Source organism: Pezoporus flaviventris, unplaced genomic scaffold, assembly GCF_033815535.1.
Source record: "Pezoporus flaviventris isolate CSIRO_AGI_PZ_B2104156 unplaced genomic scaffold, CSIRO_AGI_Pfla_v1 ptg000002l, whole genome shotgun sequence".
Classification (NCBI taxonomy): Eukaryota; Metazoa; Chordata; class Aves; order Psittaciformes; family Psittacidae; genus Pezoporus; species Pezoporus flaviventris.
Window position 1 is genome coordinate 31,695,937 of NW_026892550.1, and position 22,351 is coordinate 31,718,287.

A 22,351-nucleotide genomic window follows, 5' to 3' on the forward strand; every position below is an offset into this window, starting at 1 on the left:
CGGCCCGGGAAGCGAACGCCGGGCGTCGGAAGGGCAGCAGAAGTGACCAATCGACGCCTCCGTTCCACCGCCGGGCCAATCAGAGAGAGGCCACGCAGATACGTCACTGGCCAATGAGCCAGTTAGCTAAAGAAGGAAGAGAGGGGAGACTAGAGGAGCCGACCAATGGAAAGACACAGAGGAGGTGACGGTGGGCGGAAGGGGCCAATAGCAACGAGCAACTGGGTGACCTGTGCTTCCCGTAGGGAAGGTGTGTCCGTCCGGCTGTCGGGCGGGGCCGTTCGGGCCTCCCCGTGCAACACCGGCCGGTCTTACCGCGCTGCGCCTCGCCTGCGGGGCACCTCAAGCCGCGGCGGCGGCTACGGGGGCAGCGGACGGGGGGCTTCCGTGGCTGCGCGCCATGGCGGCCAACGAGGACCAGGAGGTGAGTCCCGCTCCCTGCCTGCGCCTCTGCCTCAGGGAGAGTGGCCTCGGCGGGGAGCGGGCTAGGAGGCAGCTGGGCGGCGGGGGAGGGCGGGAAGGCGGCGGGGCCGTGCACGGCGTCGCGAACCGACCACGGTCAGGTGCGAGCTTCGTGTTCGGGCTGAAATCGGTAACGGCCTTCTCTGCTTCGTGCTGCAGATGGAGCTGGAAGCGCTGCGCTCCATCTACGAGGGAGATGTGTGCTTCAGGGAGCTGAGCCCGGTGTCCTTCCAGTACAGGGTAAGGCAAGGTAGAGGTCTGCGAGTCGCTGCAGCGCAGGCTTCAGCTTGAAGTTACTCCCCTGGCTTGTAGTCTGTGTACCGGGTTTGTCTTTGTAAACCGAATGAACATTCGATTGCGGCTAAGGCTGGATCCTAGGCCGTTGTTTCATGATCTTTGGTGCGATGATGCTTGGTAGCACAATGCTTCATGTTCAGTAACCTGCTCCCAGTGCGGGTTTATTATCCTGTAGCTGGACATCCTCTGATACGTCTGCGTACTGTGTAGTTAGAGCTGTCGACCAGCTGAAAGAGTCAGCCTTCTGAGTAACACACTATCTGGTCAGAAATGTCACTTACAGGCACGTTTATATGTAAAGCTTTGAACCGTTCCTATTGCTCTTATTACAAGGGTCTAGTCTCTTGTCCAGCGGTAGCTGACATGCCTTGTCTACCTGCTAGAGATCCACGAAATCTTTTGGGCATGTGCACTGATATGGTCTGCTCAGGAGATACATACAGGGAGTGCCAAGCTTGAGATATTCAGTGAGATTCTGGCATGAAATTCTTGTCCGTTTTTTCAGGTTTATGGGCTTAGGCAGACCTTTGGATGGCCAGAGAGCTTTACTGATGAAAACCAAGGCACTCATGGGGCAGAAGGGAGACTTCTGAAAATGCCATATGCATGTAGGGTAGAGGAGGCATCTAAAATCACCTCTTTGTGACTTTTCAAATAACTTCAGAGTAGCGTCAGTTATTGTAATGAGATACAGGTCAATATAAGTAATAGCACTTGAATCTCATCCATGTAAGTGGAGCCTTCCTTCACTGATAAGATCATTCTTACTAAATCTGGTTTCCGCAGAAAAGTAAACATGACGTGCCTACAAGTTTACAGTATATCATTCTATGACTCTACTAGCTTTGCTCATTGTTAATTTTCATTAGCCAAAAAATAACTGTGAAAAGTTAGGGTAACATAATTTAAATTATGTAAAACTTGTGTTATTGCTTTTGTCTGAGGCTGTCTTTCCCATGAAGAAGAATTTGCATTACAAGAAGGCATAATGCAAGTAAGTGTCTGCTGAAACAGACACTGTGCATAAAAAAGTACCACATCGGTGGTTTTGTTTGTTCGGTTTAAATTTTGAAGTGCAGTGAGCTTACCTTGATTAGGAATTTTCTTCTGTCTACACTTTATTCTGTGTAATTTATTAAAGCCAGGTTTCGACTATTCTGTAATGAACGAAATAAGGGAGAAGTTTTGGTAGATTAGAATATGGTTTAGCTAACTTTGTTGTGCTAGCCTTCCAAATCCATGTGTGAGATTTCTTCTGTTTGTGTAGTGTGCCTTTCGTTGCACACTGGTTTTAAAATTTTTAAGTGATTTGGTTTTAATTCAACAAAATTGTAAAGGTTGTATATGTAATTTGGGTTCGGTAAAGTGGTTTGATATGCATGATTATTTATATTAAACTGTGCCTTTTTTAATGCTATGGGTTTTTTTATCCCATCCCATTTTACTGACTTCTTAAATCTTACTAATCATTATTTCGTATAGTAAAATAAAATAATCTGTAGAGCTAAGACATAAATATTGTAAAGCTTATATATTATTTTTGCTATTTTAGCTCACTAGTTTATCACCATCTTTATTTCAATACTGTTTTATGGTTTACTTTTGTATTGCTCTGAGCTTGGATGCACAGGGGGAAAAAGGAAGGCTTCATTTTTCCTATTCTCATTTATGATTGTATAATATTTGGCTCGAAGATGCTGCAAAATAGCCTTCCAGACCAAGCAATTAAAAAAAACCTAACCCAAAACAATAAACCACAAAGCAAGCATTGAATGTTTCTGCTGCTTTTCGTAGCTTGAAAACTACAGAGTAGAGGTTAATACTCATGTTAGAAATTTAATACTTTTTCCTAGGTAACCGCTTTGTTTTCTAATTTATAACTTTATGAAAATAGTTGTTATCTTAAGGAGTTTGAATAGTCTTAAGGAAGTGAAAGACTTGTATATTGGCATTTTAATCCTTAATAAGTGACTGGAAACTGTTGATTTATAATGCTTTTCTTTTCACTTCAGATAGGTGAAAGTGGAGATCCCAAAGCGTTTCTAATTGAAGTTTCTTGGCCAGAAACGTATCCGCAAACAGCGCCAGTCATATCAATGGATGCTTTCTTCAACAACACAATGTAAGTATTTAGGACAGCTTCACTCCCTAGGTTTATATGTGAGGGCTTTTTGGTTTGCAAGTTCTTCCTCATCTGTGTAGATTATAGTTGGATTTTGTGATTTCTTTTAGATCTTCAGCGATTAAACAAAGTATATTGGATAAGTTGATGGTAGAAGTTGAAGCAAATCTTGGGACTGCTATGACATACACACTTTTTGAATATGCGAAAGATAATAAAGAGGTGTTCATGGAAAATCAGCCTGTTAACACTGTGGTAAGTAGATAAATTCAGACTTTAATCCCTTGCTTTTAAAACTGAACAGAAAGAAAGGTTATTACAACTCTGAATACTTCACAGCTCTGTCTTTAAGTTGTTAATAAGTATTTTGCATTAGCAGCTAGTGACACATAGAGGTTATGGTGCCACAATGCTGTGGTTGTAATTGTTACATCTAATTGCTATTTTGCTGTTACACCAAAATGTTTGTGGGATACAATTCTGTCCTATAGAGTAACATAAAAATGGAGACTTGGAGCAGAAGCAAAACATGAGCTGGGAGGCGTCTGCTGGAGCAGGGTGTGTGTAGCAAATTACTGCAACCTTCCTAGGATGCAATGCTCCTCCAGGGTCTTGAGTGAGTCAGGCTGGTCTGTTTGTGGCTTCTGTGTTGTGAAAGGGTATTATTTGCCATTGTGGTGCTGCAGAGGTGCTTTGAGGAAAAAGGAATGCTTTCTGTGTTTAGGAAGTCGTGACTTCTTCAGACTTAATCGCATGCCATGTTTAAATTCAAAAAGTTGCAGCTCTGAAAGGGAATAATTCTAGTCCCCAACATGTTTTTTAAAACTATAGTCATGAGTATATGCTGATTAAAAGCTGCAGGATGCTGATAGCATTGCTTCCTTCTGACAGTCAAGATATTCAGTATGTGAGGTTCAGTTATCACACACACAGGTATCTGTGGAACCAGTATGCAAAATATTAACAATCATTTTTATTCTTCTCAGACTTCAGTAAGCAATAGTATTGCAGTCGGAACTCCTGATGTGCCAGCAAGCAAGAAAAAAGACAAAAAGGAGCATTTATCCAAAACCCAGAAGCGAAAACTAGCCGATAAAACAGGTTTGCTCACTATAACATTGTTTTGTTTGAGCAGTATGTGAATCCAAATTTTATAGCCATGACAGCTTGCTCTGTCAGGGTTAGAATCAGCAGTTTTTTCTCTATAAGATTAACTACCTGAAGTCTGCGGTCTCTGTTTTGCTTGTTTTAGATAAATCATTGTTGCCTGAGATGTTAGTTCTGGTCAAGCAAATTTCTGTAGAGCAGGATTTCGGAATGTCAGTGGCTTTGTTTTATTGTGGTTTATTTTAATTGCAATTTGTGACAAAAGTGAAATTAAAAAAAAAATACTTGTGGGAGAAGAGCATTTGGGATTTGTAAAAATTCACTTTCAGCAGAAGACGTGGTTTGTTGATGGGCCCTTGTAAATAATTCATGTTATTAAAAACATAGTTTCTAAATGAAAGTATTTGCTTTGGAACCCAAAATACAACATTTCATTTAGTTTGTATCCTCTAAATAGAGATGCTTCTACAGATGCTTTATGCTTTCAATGAAATGGTAGTGTTTTTTGATTGAAAAGCATTTGATCTTTCAACTAATTTTGTTGATGACATTTATGTGTTCAACCTTAGTTTTCAATTATAGATAATACAATCCTATTGCAGCAATAGGCTGTACTCTTTGACAGCAATTTCTGCATATAATTTACCTAACCTAACGTATGATTGGTAGGTTGAATGTTGACCGTATAAAGGAAAAGCTCTGACAGAACGCATCATTGCAAGTCAGCCCTGCTCATGCTGGAGTTGTCTTCTAAAGTAGTCAGATGGACTGAGGTGTTTTTGTTTAAACAGAATTACTTTGAAGAACAAGATGCTTTTAAGACATTAATATCTATTTTTGTCCATTGCTTTGTAGTGGAGAAATTAATCTTTTTGAATCTTTAGAATTTTGTGTGTTGATTCCCCTTAGCTCATGTGCTGAAAATCAAACCTTCTTATTCTGCAGATAACAAAGGGGAGCTTCCGCGAGGATGGAACTGGGTGGATGTAATCAAGGTAACGTGACTGTATTATGTGCAGTATTATGAAAATACTGCGTATGTACATTAAAAAATATTTGTACTTACAGCCGAAGAAAACTAATCTGATCCTTTTTTCTTGCTTTTCTTCTTAACTGTGTTTGAATTTGACTGTGGTGTCATTTCTACATGCGTCCAGCATGTAAGTATTTTCAAGTTACCTTTTTTTAATGTTTAAAGGATCTGTAGGAAATAGTAAGGACTGTTGCTCATTTTGGATTCTAATTTACGTATTTCTCAAATGCTTTAAAATGCTTAATCCTTCTGAGTATTGGCATCAGAAGGTCTTTGATTCCTCACTGAACTTTGTTGGTTTAGTCCTTGTTTTTATTTATTGAGCAATCTTAGTTTTATGATGAGAGGGCTTTGCTGGCCAGACGCATTGCAAAAATTCTGCCTTCATATGGCAACAAGATATAAAATAAAGTTAGTGGTGCTGGCAGGTTCTGGAGGGCAATGGATGAGTAAAAAGAAAAAGGGAGCTGTCTCAACTGGGAGCACGTTGCTGTCTCGTACAAGCCTGGCCATTCTCTGCTGCAACTGCTCCAGTGAATAGTTTCTTTCTACTTGCTCCCTCAGCATTCATTTCTTTCCCACTCTTTTTTTTTGCTCATTCTGTGGAAACCAGTATAGCTGCTTGGCAATTTTGAAAGCAAACTATTTTATTTTACACAACTATAAGTAATTCTTGGTGTCAAACCTAACACTGAGCAAATTAATGATTATGGTGGTTTTGGAGAGAGTCCTTCCGAGTTAAAAGTGGCTATGTGTAGTGGATGTCTTGGATTCCAGATGGACGTCAAATTAGATGCACTACATTTAGTAATTATAAACTTAGATTTAAAAAGTGAGAAATAGTAAGTTAATGTCTGGTTTTGTATTGTGTAAATTTCTATATGGGAATTCTCTGAGAGATGTGTGAAGATACTTTTTCCATTACTTCATCTTTTTTTTTTTTTTTTTTGGAGAGCTTCTGGTGGAGTCTTCAAATCAAATACAAACACTACCCTGAGGTTTTTCTGGGGTTGTGTGGCTTTTTCTTTGTTTGATCAACTTTCACATTCAGGAAATAAGCTCATTTAGTGTTTAAGCTTAAGAAATTATTTTTTGATGCTTTTCAGTCTCTTGGTACAGTAGCACAATCAGTCTGTATTATGAATTCAATATACATGTGTTCTGTGTAAGAATGAGATAATGTTCTTCTTCTTTCCTAATAAATGGAATGACAGCCTAAACTTTGAATACTTTCTTTTTGTGTCTCTTTTATAGTTAAGCAAAACTGGTTCTAAAGATGATGAATAAAGGACTTTGGTACAAGAAAACTCCACCTTTTAATACAGTGCAATTTGGGTCGCCATCTTTAATAACTTTCATATTTGTTAAAGTAAACATTTTATAAAGCTCGATTTCCTAACTTGCAGACCTAGTCACATAAGTTTATCTAGAGACTATGTAGTCTTTGGGACAAAAAAGCAACCTATAAACTTGCCTTAAATGAAGGTTAGAATGTGACAAAAGATGTAGAGAGCCAATGTGGTGAAGTGAATAGTGCTATATGCAGTGTTTATTAATTTGTATTTTACTCTGTAGTAAAATCCTGTTATAGTGGACCCAATGATACTGTAAACATTTTCTGGTGTTCTTACTCCAATTGAAGAAAAAAGCACTATAACAGTGATTGGTCACTTGACAGCATAATTCATCAAAATAAATTATTCCATGGAAACAAGACCTTTGTCATTTGTTTATCGAATATGAATGTGGAAGGTGAACATTAAAATTGTTACATTGCAATACAAATTTCACCAGTTACTGGCTGAAATAGTAAATACTTAGCAAAAGCAAGGCCAAATATCCTGGTCTGCTCAAAAATGAGTGGTTGTAGCAGGAGTACATCTTCTTTATTCTCTGAGATATCCATCTGTTAGTCTTTCTCCCGTGTACATCTTTACAGAAGGTGGGTATCTGTGGGGAGGGAAAAGCGCTTTCTTGCATGTGTCTTGGTGAGTGTTGGGATTTTATAGCTCTTTCATTGGAGAAATGGGCTTGGAGGTCCACACTGAGTGGTGGGACAGTGGAAGTCAGCAGTGTGCCAAGTGTGTGCGTGGAACTCTTTTTGTTTTCTTAATCTGCTCTCTTGTATTGGAAAGAGAAGTTATCTTTACTATATGAACAGTTACTGAACCCAAGATGCCTTAATGTCCTCTTATTATTTTTGTTTGTTTTGAGATGAACTTTAATAAATGCCTATTTATCTACTGTGGTACATGCTTCTTTTTTTCAAAACTGTGTGTTAGTGACTGATCTTCTAGGGCCGAGTTTGACCTTGCAGAGGATTTTCTATTACAAAGAAAACATTCTTAAAACCTGATGGAAGAATTCTGTCTTCCGTCTCAGTGTATGTTACATGGTACATGCTAGGTACAGCGTTTGGTGAGAGGGGTGTTAGAGGTGCATGCTGGGTGCTGTTGAGAGCCTTTGCAACCAAGAGAGGATAGCTTATGTGACTGTTGTATTTGGGCTTCAATTGTTGGAAGTGTTTATGCTACTCTGTGTGTCAAGAGAGCTTATATGCAACATACAGTAGTATAGTTCTCTTAAATTATTTCTGGAGGATAAGCTAAATATATTGCAAATGTACTGCTTCTCTTCATTACATATTTATTAAAGCAAAAAAGTTACATGAAATGTTGTGACTGCAGGTGAAGGAAAAAAGATACTGGATTTGTTCTGTGGTTTTCATTCTTCTGAAGAGGTTGTGAAGAGATCTGAAAGATGGTCTGTACGGCTCTCTTCCAACAAGAAAGTAGTTTTTTCTGAAACGCTGGAGTTAGAATTGGTAAATGTATGTGCTTCCCTAATAAGGAAAATACTATTAATGGTTAAAGAATTCTTAATTCCAGGAAGTCATGGTTTCTTTTTGAGCTCAACTTGCATTTACTAAAAGCCAGGAAAATACATAAGGGAGGACTTCTTGCAAGTGACACAATCTTGCCTTTGATGTAACCTGGAGATTCATGGCTGCAATCTGAGCAAGACTGTCTGGCAGGGAGTAACACTGTGTGGAGAAATAGCTCTGGTAGTACTGTAACAGGGAAGCACGTTTTGCGTTAGTCTCTGCTGGCATCAGAATGGGCAGGGCTTTCTCTATTCAGAAATTCTCCAAGGGGAACTGGCTTGTTTTTGCCAGTGTCCTTGGTTTATAAATCAAGCTGCCGTGACAATTTAACTGAATGGGTTAGTTAGGGAGGGTGGGCTAAGGACAAATAGAAACTACATCTCTTGCTTTTATAGTGTTACTCTGTATAGCGGCAAACTTAGCCTTGTGAAATGCCTGATTTTTTTAGCTCCCAGTGTGCTTTTAAATCACACCTCCTTGTGAAAATACCCAAGCAGCCTCCTCTGGTTCTGTTAGTAAACGTGTTTGTTTGCAACTCTACTTTCAAGGAAAATATTTTTCATTGGGAATTTTTGTGTCAGTTCTTTGCTTTCATGTAAATTTCAAAAGGTAATTTCTGTAGTTAAACTATTTTCTCGTGTGGCATGATGGTTGGAAGCGCAGGGTCATTTCAAGAGTTCAGGTACTTGACCTTACGGAGAGGCTGGAGCACTGACAATTGGGGGTCAAAAAATGTCATTATTCCTGTCAAGAAAAGCACAACTACAAATATGAATCATGACTACTGAGGGAATTCTGAACTGTTGAAAAATGCACTACCACCACCTTGTTTTAGTAAAAACCCACTGGCAGTGGAAAAACGGTTGTTTATGTTTCAATTGTTTATGGTTATTTATGTTTCAATAGGGCAAGAGTCTATTCATTGTAGGACTACACCACCTATTGAAACTCATGGGCTTTGCAGTAGCACTTTGATTGGCCTGAGAAGACAAATGTCGATACTAGTAACAGTAAAATAAAAGTAGAAAATGTCCAAAATACAGGATGACTAAAAAGGAATTTATCTTTTTATGGAATTTTCCATATTGCATGGATATGAATTGCCTTACCAAAGCACTGTTTGAAAGAGCTTTTTAAATAAATACTTTTTCTCTATAGTGTTGCTGCAGTAACCAGTTGGAAATCTCATCTGATCAAGCATAGCTTACTCCATTCCCTTCTTCAAACCTGCCTCTGAGCATCTTTCCTTGAGAGAAACCCGGTGCAGAAATTTGTGGTGGTGACACCAGTGCTTAAATGAAGTTTCGTGGTTTTTTTTTCAATTGAAATGTTAACTTAAGGTATTTTTTCTCTTAGGTCTTTTAGTGCACATTTGAATTGGTGAATATTCCCAATGCATTTGAAAGTTAGTTAATTTTAAGCTATGCATTTTTTTTCTCACTGGGCCATCAGTCTGGTTTGTTTGCTTGCTGTTAAGGAAATGGGGAGTCTCTTCTCTCTCTCTCCTTACCTCCTCCCTACCTTTCTTTTTCCCCTTCAGTCCTTATTGTACCCTGGTGCACATCACTAGGCAGTGCAGTTTCCAGCCTCAACTTACAGGAGCTACTAGCATAGGATATGTGTAGGTTTTGCTATAAAATTAATTTGGTATCTCTGAAACACAGTGACCTGTTCCCAAAAATCTGTCCATCTCTCTCTGAAGAATACAAAAAGAAGTATGTCAGGGTCACAAGAGCTGTCACTATCACAGCAGTTATTTTATACTTTATTTCAGATGAAACTTCAAGTAAGTCTTTAGTTGTATTTACATAATGTTAAATACAATTCAGTGCTGTGTATTTTTACCAAGACCAGAGGTGCCCCACTGCACTATAATGTATCGAATAGATAATAATGCAGACTGCCTTTAAGGAGGTGGGTGGAAGGGTGAAAGCAGTGATAACTTGGCAGTGTGTACCTAGCATATCCTGCTCACTCCCTTGGTCAGCCTGGCACAGATGATGCTGAAATGAAGGCTGCTAATGTCTGCAGTACTCCTGCAACTGGTTGTACCTGGGGTGGATAGATAAAGCATGTGCAACTGGTCAGTGATGAGGTTTTGGTGAGTAGAAGAACAGTAAGAAAAAAAAACATTTCTTCGTATAGAACCTTTGGTAGAAGTGCAAATCTAGGGAAACCATACTTACATCTGAGGCAATACAAGTGGGTTTGGGTTATAATGTGAGCTTCATGCCGTGAAAAATCATTGAACTGGTCCAAAACAGAAGTAGTTTCCCTTTGGAAATTGTTTCCTTCAACTATGTTTTGTGGGGGAATTCTGGGTGGACTGGAGAAGAGAGTAGAGGGGGCAAAACATCCTCATAAACAACCTTGAAGAGAATAAGAGATAAATGTTGTGACTCCAAATGGCTGAATTACACAAGATATATGAGAATCTATATCCAGACACCAGTGTCCTGTGTCAGACTGAAAGTTTGACTAAAGTTTTATGTACCTATTCCTTGCTATTGTGTCTGAGCATTCATGCTCGTGGTTCCTGTGTGGTTTAAGTATTCAAGTTTACAATACAGCAGAAATTTGACAGCTCTTACTGTGATTGCCCGCTGCAAGTTGTTTGTATTGTGAAACGGGATAAGGTCACAGCAATGAGAGAGAAAGCCAAATTGCAACTGTACAGCCTTCGTGGGGAAGAGTGGAGTTGTGTAGGTGTCTCTGAGGGCATAATTTCTTCTGTAGTGTCTTTATTACTGGTAATGATCAATGAAAGGGAAAAGTTTGTCTTGGATGAGTTTGGAAGGTATCATTCAAGGAAAGATAATATTTTCCTTCTTAAACAATTACAGTGTCATTGAGAGGCAATAAACATAAACATAGTCTTGTGTGGAGTCACTCTTAGAGCAGGATCTTACTTTAAATCAAGTTAAGTGTCTCTGTCAGTAGTAGATTTTATGATTTCCTGCAGGAAAAGCAAACATGAAGAAAGCATTCCTATCTAAAGAGCTGCTGTTTCCACCATAGGGAGCCATTTAGTCTCTACTTATAGGTAGAACTATGGTTCAATTGACCTTGAAGAGAGATATTTTATAATAGTACAGGGAAATTGTAGCAGCCAGTTCACAAAAAGTACATGTCCTTTATAGATGGCTAACTAATTTGCACAGCTTTATCAGGTTTGTATTTTTCTCTGAAGATCAGCACTAGAATATTACCAGGTTTTAATTATCTGGCATACAGCATGATTATGATATTCCCCCGCTCTCCGCCATATGTCTTTGGATGATAGAAAGTACAGGATGTAGTATAGAAATGTATTTCCTAGATTAAAATAGTGCTAAAGTTACAAATCCACTCAAAGGACAGAAAACAGTCTTACTCAGAAGTAAGGATGTGCCAAAATTAAAGCTGCCTGTATGGTGTTTATATGAAAAAGAATGCATAGGAAATTTTTCTTTCTACGGCTACATGTTTTGGGGATTTTGTTTGCAGTACTTTTTTCCCTTGTAATGTCCAAGCAGATGCTTGGTGCTTTGCTTCCTAGTGTCCCTGTTAGTAGGAAAGCAGTACAAAACCCTGAGTTTTAGAATGCTCCTATATCTGACAAGCAGTGGATCTGTGATATATAAATGCTTATGGATGACTTTAGGTGACTATTTAGCTACAGAATGTGTGATTAAGCATTGCTTTTAATAAATCTGTGTTACAGAAGTCAGTGCAGATTCTAATGTATTGTTAATAAGCATTAGTTCCATCCCTTTTCATGTATTGTAAGGAGAGAGGATATACTGCTTAATTTTCTGGGACAAAAGAAATACACATATATGCTGTCAACAAAGGCTACCTAGACTTGGTTAGTAGGCATTATAGTCAATCTTAAAGAGTAACAAAGGTGAAGTTCTACACAATAACTGTAGTAGCTTATATGAATGTGGATCCAGTATTTTCGTATCTTCCTTTCCTTGTTAACTTGGTTATTGTGATGTTCAAAATGCTCTGAGTTCAAGCAGACCTATTAGCTTGTTAGCTAATGTGTGTATGTGTCAAGTAACTGTTCAGTCAGGTGAATGCAAGAGCAGTTACCTTGTGTTTCCTCATTTCACGGCATGATGAGAGTTGTTCAACTCTTTTCATGGTGCATACTTACAGATAATATCCCTCCCCTCGTTTTCTTCCCAGCATGGGCAAAAAATGGCACTCAGCAGCACTGTGTGTTTCCTTCATAGCTTTTATGTAGGAAGGTATATTGGATCGGAAAGGCAGAAAAGAATTAATATAAACAACTGATTGAAACTGATGCCTCACACTTGGAACTATGATCACTGCTATAATACAATGTGCAAGCTACAATATGTCTCCCTCCTGGTTTATTTTCTCCTGTTTTAAATGTGTATACTTGAGGCCTTTACTACAACCTCTGGTAAAGGCTGGGCAGAATCTTTTTGTGATCATCAGAGTAATCTTTGTTTCTCAGACACGAGCCCTATTCTGTTAGATGCTCTATCAGCAGCCCCTTGAAGCAGGGGTGGTTGGTGTCTTGCAGGATGAGGAAATGGGGAAGAAATGTATTCTATGAGGAGACACATACTGAATATGAAAAGCAAACCCTGAACATCTTTGGGTATCTGTTCAGGGAGAGAAGATGACAGAAGCATTGAAGAAGGTAAAAGAGGGAGGGAGGAACAGATTGAAGTTTGGAGCCTTAAGAACAAGGTTGGTTACTCTTCCAGAAAATACAGATGATAAATATGTTGTTTCTCTGCATGTTGAAACCTAGCATTTTAAAAGGTTATACAATGTTTTTGCAGGTGTTAATTATAAACCATTGAGGGCAGGAAGGAAGGAATGTCACCAGAAGGAAGTTATACACAGGAGCAAATACAGAAATTTGGATTTGAAGCTGTGAGATTCTTGTATACCAAGCAAAAGCACTTTTCCCCAATGTGGAGAGAAGGAGACACTCTGCAATCTAGTTTCATCTTTCCTGCCAGATTCTGAGTAGTTTAATATTTTGAGCACTGCAAGCTCAAAGAATTTTATCTGAAGGTAATGGGTAGGAAGGGTAATGCACAATATTGGATTCAGATGTACATTTGCACATGCAAATTTGGGTCCTTGGTATTTAAATTTCCAATTAAAGTGTGTGTCTTAGGAGCAGAATGGTTAAAATGTGATTTGCCATGCCTGTGCATATATGCACAATCCCAGTAAGGTGCATCATTACATCATATCACTTCAGTTACAAATATATGAAGTAAGAACATCTGTCTTATCTGAAAAATATTTATTCTGACTCATTCAAAGCTTTTGTTGCCCTCAAATGCAGCAAAGTAATTAAAACTGCAATTAATTTTTTTATTGCAGCAACCTGACCTCATTATGCTTATTTGTGCTAGAACCAGAGGCAGAAAGAAATGCATTAATGAAAGAATCCTGTTCTAAATTGTACAGTTAGGAATAAAGAAAGAGGTTGCAACTCCAGCTGGTGGACCTGAGGTGGGTGCTTCCAGATGGTGTCAGGAGCCATCACCACAATGTTTTACTACACCTAGAAATTCTGAAAGTGTGAAGAGACAAGGCATTACACATTTGTTGTAAGGTTTCCAAGATCTTTTTGTTTAATTTTGGAATTCAATTGAACTTGCATTTTTCATTGAATCAGAGAATAGTTAGGGTTGGGTACAATAGGGTACAATAAGTGTATGACTGGCTTTATTATATAAAGAAGGAGCATATTGTAAACTTAGAATGCAAAAGAAGGGATGGTGAAGTAAATGCTTGACTGATGTATACTGTAAGAAACCTGTTAGGTTGGCTTTTGTGCTGTATGTAAATCAGGGTTTTATTTGTCTCCTTGTGTATGTATTCCTTTTTTTCCATTGCTTTCGGGTTTGTTGGGCAAAAGCTTGATGAACCTGTCATCCCAGGAATATTATGAAAGAGAAACTTAGAATTAATTTAAAGGTATAATTGGAAGAATGAAACTAACTGAAATAGTGCAAAAGCAGAAAATGTTAAGTGTGGCATCTCATGGGGAATAAAAAGAGGCAGTTCTGACTGAAAAAGCAGTGCAGGCAGATGATCATCGGGCAGATGTTACCCAGCACATTTTGGGAACTGCCAGATCATCAGAAGAAAATACAACTGGAATTCACTTTACCAGAGAATTAGACTCCAACATTTCAGATGTGCAGGATTTGTTTGATGTGTCTTCATTCCTCAACGTGACAAAGAACTGCAGCTTCTTAACCAGTGCTGCAGACAGGATGAAAATTTTGTGTCAAGTATTTACAAACTGCAGACTGCCAGGGGGGGTGATGAGTTCCTTCTGTTCACAAGTTGTTTGGTAAAGGAATTAAAGTGGTTTTCCTTCCAGTCCATTAAGGAGCTGAATTTATTCTTCATTTGTCTGAAGGTGGTTCACTTCTTTAATCACTGGAAGTTTTATTGCTAAGCACTTGCATGAAAGGAATACTAAGTCTGAAGAGTTCCCTTCAACATTATATCCCACAAATGAATGGTATCTTTATTTAAATAAGCAGCAGTCTTTTCTCATTACAGTACAAAGTGCAGCAGTAGAAGGTATCATCTGAAGGATTATTTTCCCCCAAATCTCTATTAATGATACTGATAACCGTGTCATCAAATGGGCATGAGAGGTTTTACCCCTCTCACGTTAAGGGGGTCTTTTTCCCCCCCATGAGGGGGAAGATTTCACCCCTTCACCTGGAAGTTTGATGGGTTTGTTACCATCCCAGGAAAGATGAGACCCTTGAGCGCAACGAGCCTGCCAGAGCCTCTGCAGGCATTCCACTGGGCAGCACACTGTATCAGAGTATATTCAGGGTGCACAATAGCAGATTCACCCACCAAATTAAAAAAAGGTTTTAAGTAAGATTTTAAGACAATTTTAAGTCAATTGGAGTTTCTGGAGACTTGCACAAAATAGATTTTAACTGAGAATTTTTTGTATATCATTTCATGAGTATTTTCATGAACATTTTAAGGTTAAAAAATTGCCGGTAACAATATCATATCCTAACTGCGAGACAAGCATGAGAATATTTCATGAAGCCAGATAAAAATCAATCATTAAATGTGATTAGTTACAGCTTTTAGCCAATAGGCATCGCTATGGTGGGGAGAAGACTGGTTCAGCCCCTTGACCAATCCCAGCAGTTACAATGGAGTTTTACCTAATTCCCTCCTGCCCCCCACATTGCATATTCCTACGATCTAATTTGAATTAGTAACTCTTCATCCTTTTATCAATTGGTCTTCTAATTTGCATAAGGATTACTAGTTAAATGCCTAACTGTGCATGTCAGGGAGGTGTCCCCGGACCTGGGCAGGGGCTTCTTGACCTATGGGTGTCATTTTTAGCATTGAAATGGGATTATAATGAGAAAAGTTCACTAAAAGGACACGTAATCATGGTTTCTCACTTGTTAGAAACATATTTTGGCAATTGGTTTGGTTTTGTGAGGAAGTAGCAGACTTCAAGGATAATCTTTCTTTATTAGAGGTTAATTAATCTTATTTTTCTGTCTTACTTTTCTAAACTCTGTTTTTCTCAGTCCTGTTTGCCCTCAGTTTTGTTTTTCTCAGTCTGCCTACAAGGCTAAAGCCTCTCCAGCTATCAGTTCTCATTGTAAATAACTGTTGTTTCTCGGGTCTACTGGCCCTTTAAGAGGCCCTTTTGTCTGTTCATGCTCTTTACAAGTCTTATTTTCATAACTAAATATGTATGGAATGTTAACTATATATGATTGTAAGCCTAAATATATGATTATGGAGCTTAAATTAAACACTTATGGAGCTTGAGCATGTGCATGTGGAGCTTGCGTGGCTCTAGTCATAGATGATTTGGTGTGAAATTCTCTCAGTTTACAATCCTTGTTTGTCATCTGCTAGGTGATTTATCAATAGTGGTGTTATCTTCCTGTTCCTACATCTGCAGGGAGTAAACTGAAGCCCGGCTGTGGTGTCTTCACTCCGCTTCACTCTCCATTATCTCAGCATATGCCAAGGTCACAGGGTTGCCTGGGGAACTATTGTAGAGTAGGTTCTGTGCATGGCAACTGCATTACATCCCAGAAATAGCAACTGCTTTTTACCCTCAAATACATTTAATACTGTAACATAACTTTGAGGATTCGGAGTGGGGGTTTCTCTAATTTCCCCCATTATTCCACAGCCCCCATCTCAGAGATGGTGTACCTGAGGCCCAGCTGAGTTACTAAAACAGGCATAATAAGACTCAAACCTGTATTTGTCTATCTGCCAAACCGTGCAGCAATTTGTTAGGCTAGAACTGCACCTACCCAAAGTAATGGTGTTCTTTAATCATGTTTTATGATTAGAGCAGCTTCTTAATTTTCTAATATGTTCTCACAGCTTGTCTTTTACTCATCTGCATAGCACATTTTGAATTAGTAGGGATATTTTCAGCCGTGATCCTGCACACAGGCAGCAAGCTCAGAGCAAATGGCTGAGCTAGCTCTTTCCAGAGACTACCTAAGATATCTCAAGAGTATGTTCCATTTGCTCTCAGCAAGGAAGCATCCACTGAGCTGCCTGGGGCAGATGAGACTAGAAACTCAAAATGAAGAGAAGGGCGCTCAGCTGGAATGATCAGCAATACATTATTTCCTAAAGGAAGGAGAAATGTTAGTTTCAGTAATAGAATAAGTTAAAGGAGTTAGAGACATCACTGGTTTTAGCACTCCTTAAAATCTTGTGGTAGGACGAGCAATGCTTCAGTGAGTGTGTTACTGCTGTAATAAATATGTAAAATAGACAGAACTTCAAAGACATTACTTCTCAATAACCTGAAATGCCTTTTCCTGTACAATGTACTGTTTAGTCCACTTCAACATACATAACTCCTTCTACAATCTGCAGGCAACTTTTTAGGCTCTACTAGAGGGGCAAAATGCCTGGAGTTTGGCCAAACAAAATAAAACACATGCTGTGAAATTCTGTTTAACTGCAGAGAATAAAATGACTGCTGCAGAATAAGCTTAACACTGCAATAATGATTTAAGAGCAAATCCATGCATTTCATAGGGTTTTTTACAAATAGATCTTTTCTGTTGTAATGTAGACATTTCCATGCTCTTTCAACTCTACTCTTTCACAGCATTATTCTTGTAACTTTTCTCCATTGCTTAACATGTTTTCCATTATATTACCTTGCTCAGATAATTAATTAAATTCCAATCTATAATGTGCTTTATCAGTTTATTAGAAGTTTTCACTGGTTTATAGAGTCTGTGTTGCTGCAAGCATGCCAAGATCTTTATTGCCATATCCTCATGCATGCTGTGTTCTCTCTCAGCATAATCTTTTCTTCAAGTATTTTGATGGTAACTTTTTAAAAATGGAGTTAAGAATTAGAACGTTTTTCCTCTCTCACAGCAAGAGGTTGATCAAGGATTCAAGATTCAGAGCTCTCTACAAGATCACTGTTGCTGCTTCAAGAGAAAGACTTGTGACTTCAAATGCGACCCGTCAAGCATGCAGTCTTCAATATGCTTTGGCATCCACCTTGTGAAAACGGAAGTTAATGGAAGTAAGTATGAAGCACATCAGAACATCATAGAAAGCATACATGCACAGGTATGCCTACCATCACTTTCCTTTCTTCACCTCTGCCATGCCTCTGGGATGCTGGGCACTTCTTTTCATCATATTCTAGAGCTTTAGACAGGGAAAAAGTGCAGATCACAATATGTTTTGTCTTGAGTGTAACTGTATTTTTAAAGGTGCATGCTAAACCTGTAGAAATTTTACACTCCCAAGTCAGGTGCCTTCACTCTTCCTTTAAACACCTTCTCCAAGTTCCCTTCTTTCAGCTTGGTTTTCCCAGTTAGGTGTTTATTCTGATGTTCCTTATCTCTCTCCCTTAATCAGCTGCAATCTTCTAAGACTTCCTGAAGACCAATCTTCAGTTTGCTTTGCCTCTTACCTTAATTCTGAGTAGTCAGGAAAAGCTAAAGAGGAGAGTCCATGTTACTTTAAACCGTTAGAGGGGCATGCCGAGTTAAAATAATGTAGAAGGCTGAAATGTCATTCTTAATTCTCCTTGGATACCCAACTTCCTCAGCGATCCCATCAGAAATTGTGGGATTGGTATGGAATTAAGGCAATGTGGATCAAGAATCAAAATCTTATCAGCAGTTGTTAATTAATATTTAATTAAAATCTGTGTCTGCTCATTTATTGCAATTAATCCTTTGAGTTAGTAACAAACCGAGCTGTGTGTTGCAAATCTGAAGAAGCCAAGAAAAGTATTAAGCGTGGCCTAGGATAACTGTTTTTCTCTTAACTGTAAAATGAGACCTAAGTGGACTCTTTCAGCATTGGGGTTTGGGGCATGCTTTTGTATTTTATGAACTCACAGACAGAACAGTGTATTAATCTGCTGAAAAAAAAGTGTAGCACAAGATATGATGTATCTGGTTTTAGCTTCACTTTATCTTAATTCTTCCCTTGAATCCTCATCTTAGATCACCTTTCTTGTCTGTGGATATGTGCTCTGGGTTTTACAAGTCTGTAAAACAAAAAGCACATTATTGAGCACAAACCTGCTCAGTCCCCTTTATTTCCTCTTTTGCGTCTCGATGAGATGGGTTTGGCTATTGCTTGTCATATCCTTCAACGTACTCAACTCCTTGCATCTTCCTCTTTTCAGGATGGCTGTGTCAAGTTTCAGCTTCAAGTTCTGATCTCAGTTATAATCACTACTCAGCTGGGATATTTCTGTATGTTTTAAGAAAAATACAGCAACCTATGTTTTGTTTCGTGGTGGTTACCTTTTCCAGTAGTTGCTGGTCTCTGCAGTGTGCATTACCCACCAGAGGGAGCTGAAGCCAAGAACTGTCAGATCTTCATTGAATCTTAGAACCATTTCAGTTGGATAAGACCAGTAAGATCATTGAGTCCAACCATTAACATACCGTGCCAAGTCCATCACTAAACTATGTCCCTAAGTGCCATTTCTACCTGTCTTTTAAATACCTCCAGGGCTGGTGGCTCAACCACTTCCCTGGGCAGCCTGTTTCCAACCTTTGGCAACCCTTTCGGTGAAGAAATTTTTCCTAATATCCAATCTAAACCTCTCCCAGTGCAACTTGAGTTGGCATTTCAATTCCCAGGGGGTTCCCTGGTGAAAGTCCTCTCTTACTATAAGGGCTTTGGATGTGGGCATCTGTCCTCAAGTTAGCTTGAGAGCAGATGGGGACTGGGTAGGAAACCAGTGCATCTCCTTGTGGTAAGTTATAACCTGTTTTGGGAATCATCACTTGAGTGTCAAAGCAAGCACCTTGTGATGCACATATCATTGTTCTTTGGGTTTTATGTGTGCTGTTCCTTGTAACATGAATAAGGACACCAAAATTGTATAAAAGAAAATTAACTTTGAGAATAAACTAATTATCCCTGAGAAAATTAGGCCAGGTAGAAGCAAGGGTGAATAGGTTATCTGTGTCTCTAAAAGGAAATCTCAAAATTCCTGACTACAAACAGGCTGTAGGATATTTCTGCAGTGTATAAAGTCACATTTTATTTTTTGAGAAATAAATTGGCTGAAAAATAATAGAAAGTGGTGTTCATGCATTTTACATGTTTTAATTTTGTTCACCACAGAAATGTGTCAAGTGTTTAAAGTGTTTATTTTGACTGAGAACTTTGGAAGTAAAATTGTACGTGTTTCCAAGCTTCCATATTTTTATTTTTCCTTTAAAATCACAGTATTTTGACATATTCCAGTTTATCCCAATTCATTAACAGAGTTGTTTTTTTTTTATGGCAGCCATTTGGTCAAGGTGAGAGGGGTTTTATTCTTGTTCTTGGTTTTCTTTCTGTCTGTTAAATTGTAAGATCAATTTATATTTCATCACCTTTTAATAAAAATCTTCCTTTGATTTAGAGGACAGGATAAGTGCTGGTCCTTCTGGACAAATGAGCTTCTTCTCACATTTCCCTCTGCACTTGGAATAAGCCACCCACCCAGAAATAAGTAAATGTTGAGACATGTTGAGACATAACAGCTGAAAGTGATACCGAGAAATAAAGGGTTAACATTGTGTCTGCTTGCTTAAGCAGTCACTGTGCTTGGTGCAGCAGAACCATAGGAGTCAAGGTTGCTAGAACGGTGAAGCAGAATTGTAAGAGTTACAGCTGCTAGGCAGAATTGTAGTAGGTAAGATTCATAACTTAACATTTAAGACATTCTTGTTCAAATAGTATCTTTTGAAAGAAAAGGAACAAAAGATAGCCAGAGTAACAGAATTTGCAAACTTGACAAGTTTCTGCTTTGAGGCACATAAAACCAGCTTGTACCGAACCTGAAGTTTGGGTAGGAGCTGGAAGCCTATTGAGTCTGTGTGAAAGCAAGAGGTTACTCGTGGTGATGAAGAGGAACTACAGAGCTTCATCCTCACGACACCCTAACGATCATCACCAGGAGGCACTGCACAGGTGCACCAATGGGATGAATGCCAGAAAAATAATTATAATTTTTTCAGACGGGAATAGGTTTTGCATATGTATTAGGTGTGAAGCAATCTCATGTTTAAGTAATCATTATATGTAATATAAATGAACTGAGTGGCAAAGGAGGGTGCGCATGCTTTTGGAGGAGCAATCCCCATGCGCCTCAGTGCTGAATAAAAGCATACCTACTTTACAACTCTTAGCGAGTTGTGGAGTCTATCCACGTATCAAAAGGAGGTAAGGAACAGCTTCTTATACCGTTTCTAAGTTGTAGCTGACCATATGAGCATAAACAGTCTTTAGTAAAAGGTGGAGTTGACTTCTTTGTACTACAAAAGGCAGGAAAGCTCACACAGTTCGTTATAGCTGAGCAATCATATACAAAGCTGGTCCTTACTGCCTCTGAGCTGCTTGCTGCTTGCTCCTTGCTCAAGTCAGTTGTAATTTTCAGTGCTGTGAGTATCCTTTGACTTCTGCAAAACCATGAATCTATTGGTCATAAGAATTATGACCCATGAGAGACACTGAAACTTCCCTAGGTAACAGCCAGATTTGCTTCCTGCACCACCAACTGTGGGTAAACAGCGTATTAGACCTGCTATGGGATTTTTTTTTTTCAAATTCAAGGTCTTGTCATCCAAAAATGGTAACAGTCACATCAAATAACCTCAGCTGCAGCTCAGGTTTCTGTTCCTTGACAGATTTTTGTCACATTCTGCAAAGGAAGGTACAAGGCAGTTTATATCAAATTGCTGTCCAATATACTTCACTTCATGGCTTCTTCAGTTAGTAGTTGCCTTTTATACTGGAGCATAAGGTTTTAATAGTTTTTTTTTAATGTCTGGATCCTATCTAGCTTGCTCAGCGCTCATTACCCATATTTCAGCATTTCAGAGAGGAGGACGACTTATTTCTGTATTTATTTTGCTGTCAATTTAGTTAAATAATGCCATAACTTGTCAGGCTTTTTAATGGGCATTTTCTGACATTTCAATGGGAATTAATCTGTCAAATTTAGTAAATAAAGAGAGAAATGTAAGAATTTAGAAAAGATTAGCAGGAGACTCACAGACTTGGAAACCAAACCTTGAATTACGCATTTTACAATTGTACCCCCTCAGCAGTGGCTGCTGGATAAATTGCAGTGCTGTGTGCATTGGATCTGCACTTCAGGATTTTCTTAATTAAAGAAAATATAAGAGGAGGAAATCTTACAACTTCTTTTGGAAAGGGGGATACATTAAGTTATGATTTATTTCAGATGCAGTTAATTAGCTATAAAGTGACCCTTGTTCAGTTTTCTTGGGTAACATTTTACATTTCTAATTATTTCTGGCAGCTTTTTTCTTCTGTCTCTGCACTTCATTCCTGTTGCCTCTTCAATTTTTGTTTCAGTTCCTTCTCTCTTTTGGGTTTATTTTTCTCTCTTGCTTTGTGTGTGGGTGATACTTTCATATTCTCTCTTTTCACATTTGACTTCCCTTCAGAATTTTATTGCCTGATACTTTATTCTGAAGTTAGGAAAGGGAAAGGAATATATGCCAGCTTCAGTCTCAGGAAATACACTCATCTCTGTGTTTGAACCTATACTTTATGATTTCAGGCTTCTGATCTGATGGACTCGCCTTTTGCTGCATGAAATACACATTTCTTCAGCAGATAGAAATTTGCTGTTTAAGAGTACAATGCTCTGCTTGGAATCACAGAATGGTTAAGGGTTGGAAAGGACCTTAAGATCATCTAGTTCCAACCTTCCTACTTTACATTAATTTCTGTTGCTTCACACTTACATCAAGAAATTCAATGAAAAATTGTACTCTGTGTGCTTATAGAGTAATAGGAAGTACTACCAGTGAAAATTTAGGATTTAAAAAAATCCTCTTCATAACTCAACTGAATATCAACCTTCCCTCATTGCTCTATAGTTGATCTATAGTCATTATATAATACAAAT

The 22,351-nt window shown here is 38.6% G+C and overlaps 1 protein-coding gene across 1 annotated transcript; it reads left to right on the forward strand.

Moving 5' to 3' along the window:
• The first annotated feature begins 320 nt into the window (after window positions 1–320).
• On the forward strand, window positions 321–6,735 carry RWDD4 (RWD domain containing 4). Its single transcript, XM_061474433.1, has 7 exons — window positions 321–424; window positions 622–702; window positions 2,772–2,881; window positions 2,992–3,136; window positions 3,868–3,982; window positions 4,934–4,983; window positions 5,146–6,735. Exons 1-7 carry the CDS (start codon window positions 401–403, stop codon window positions 5,182–5,184), a joined length of 564 nt encoding a protein of 187 aa, XP_061330417.1. The 5' UTR covers window positions 321–400; the 3' UTR covers window positions 5,185–6,735.
• The last annotated feature ends 15,616 nt before the right edge of the window (window positions 6,736–22,351 follow it).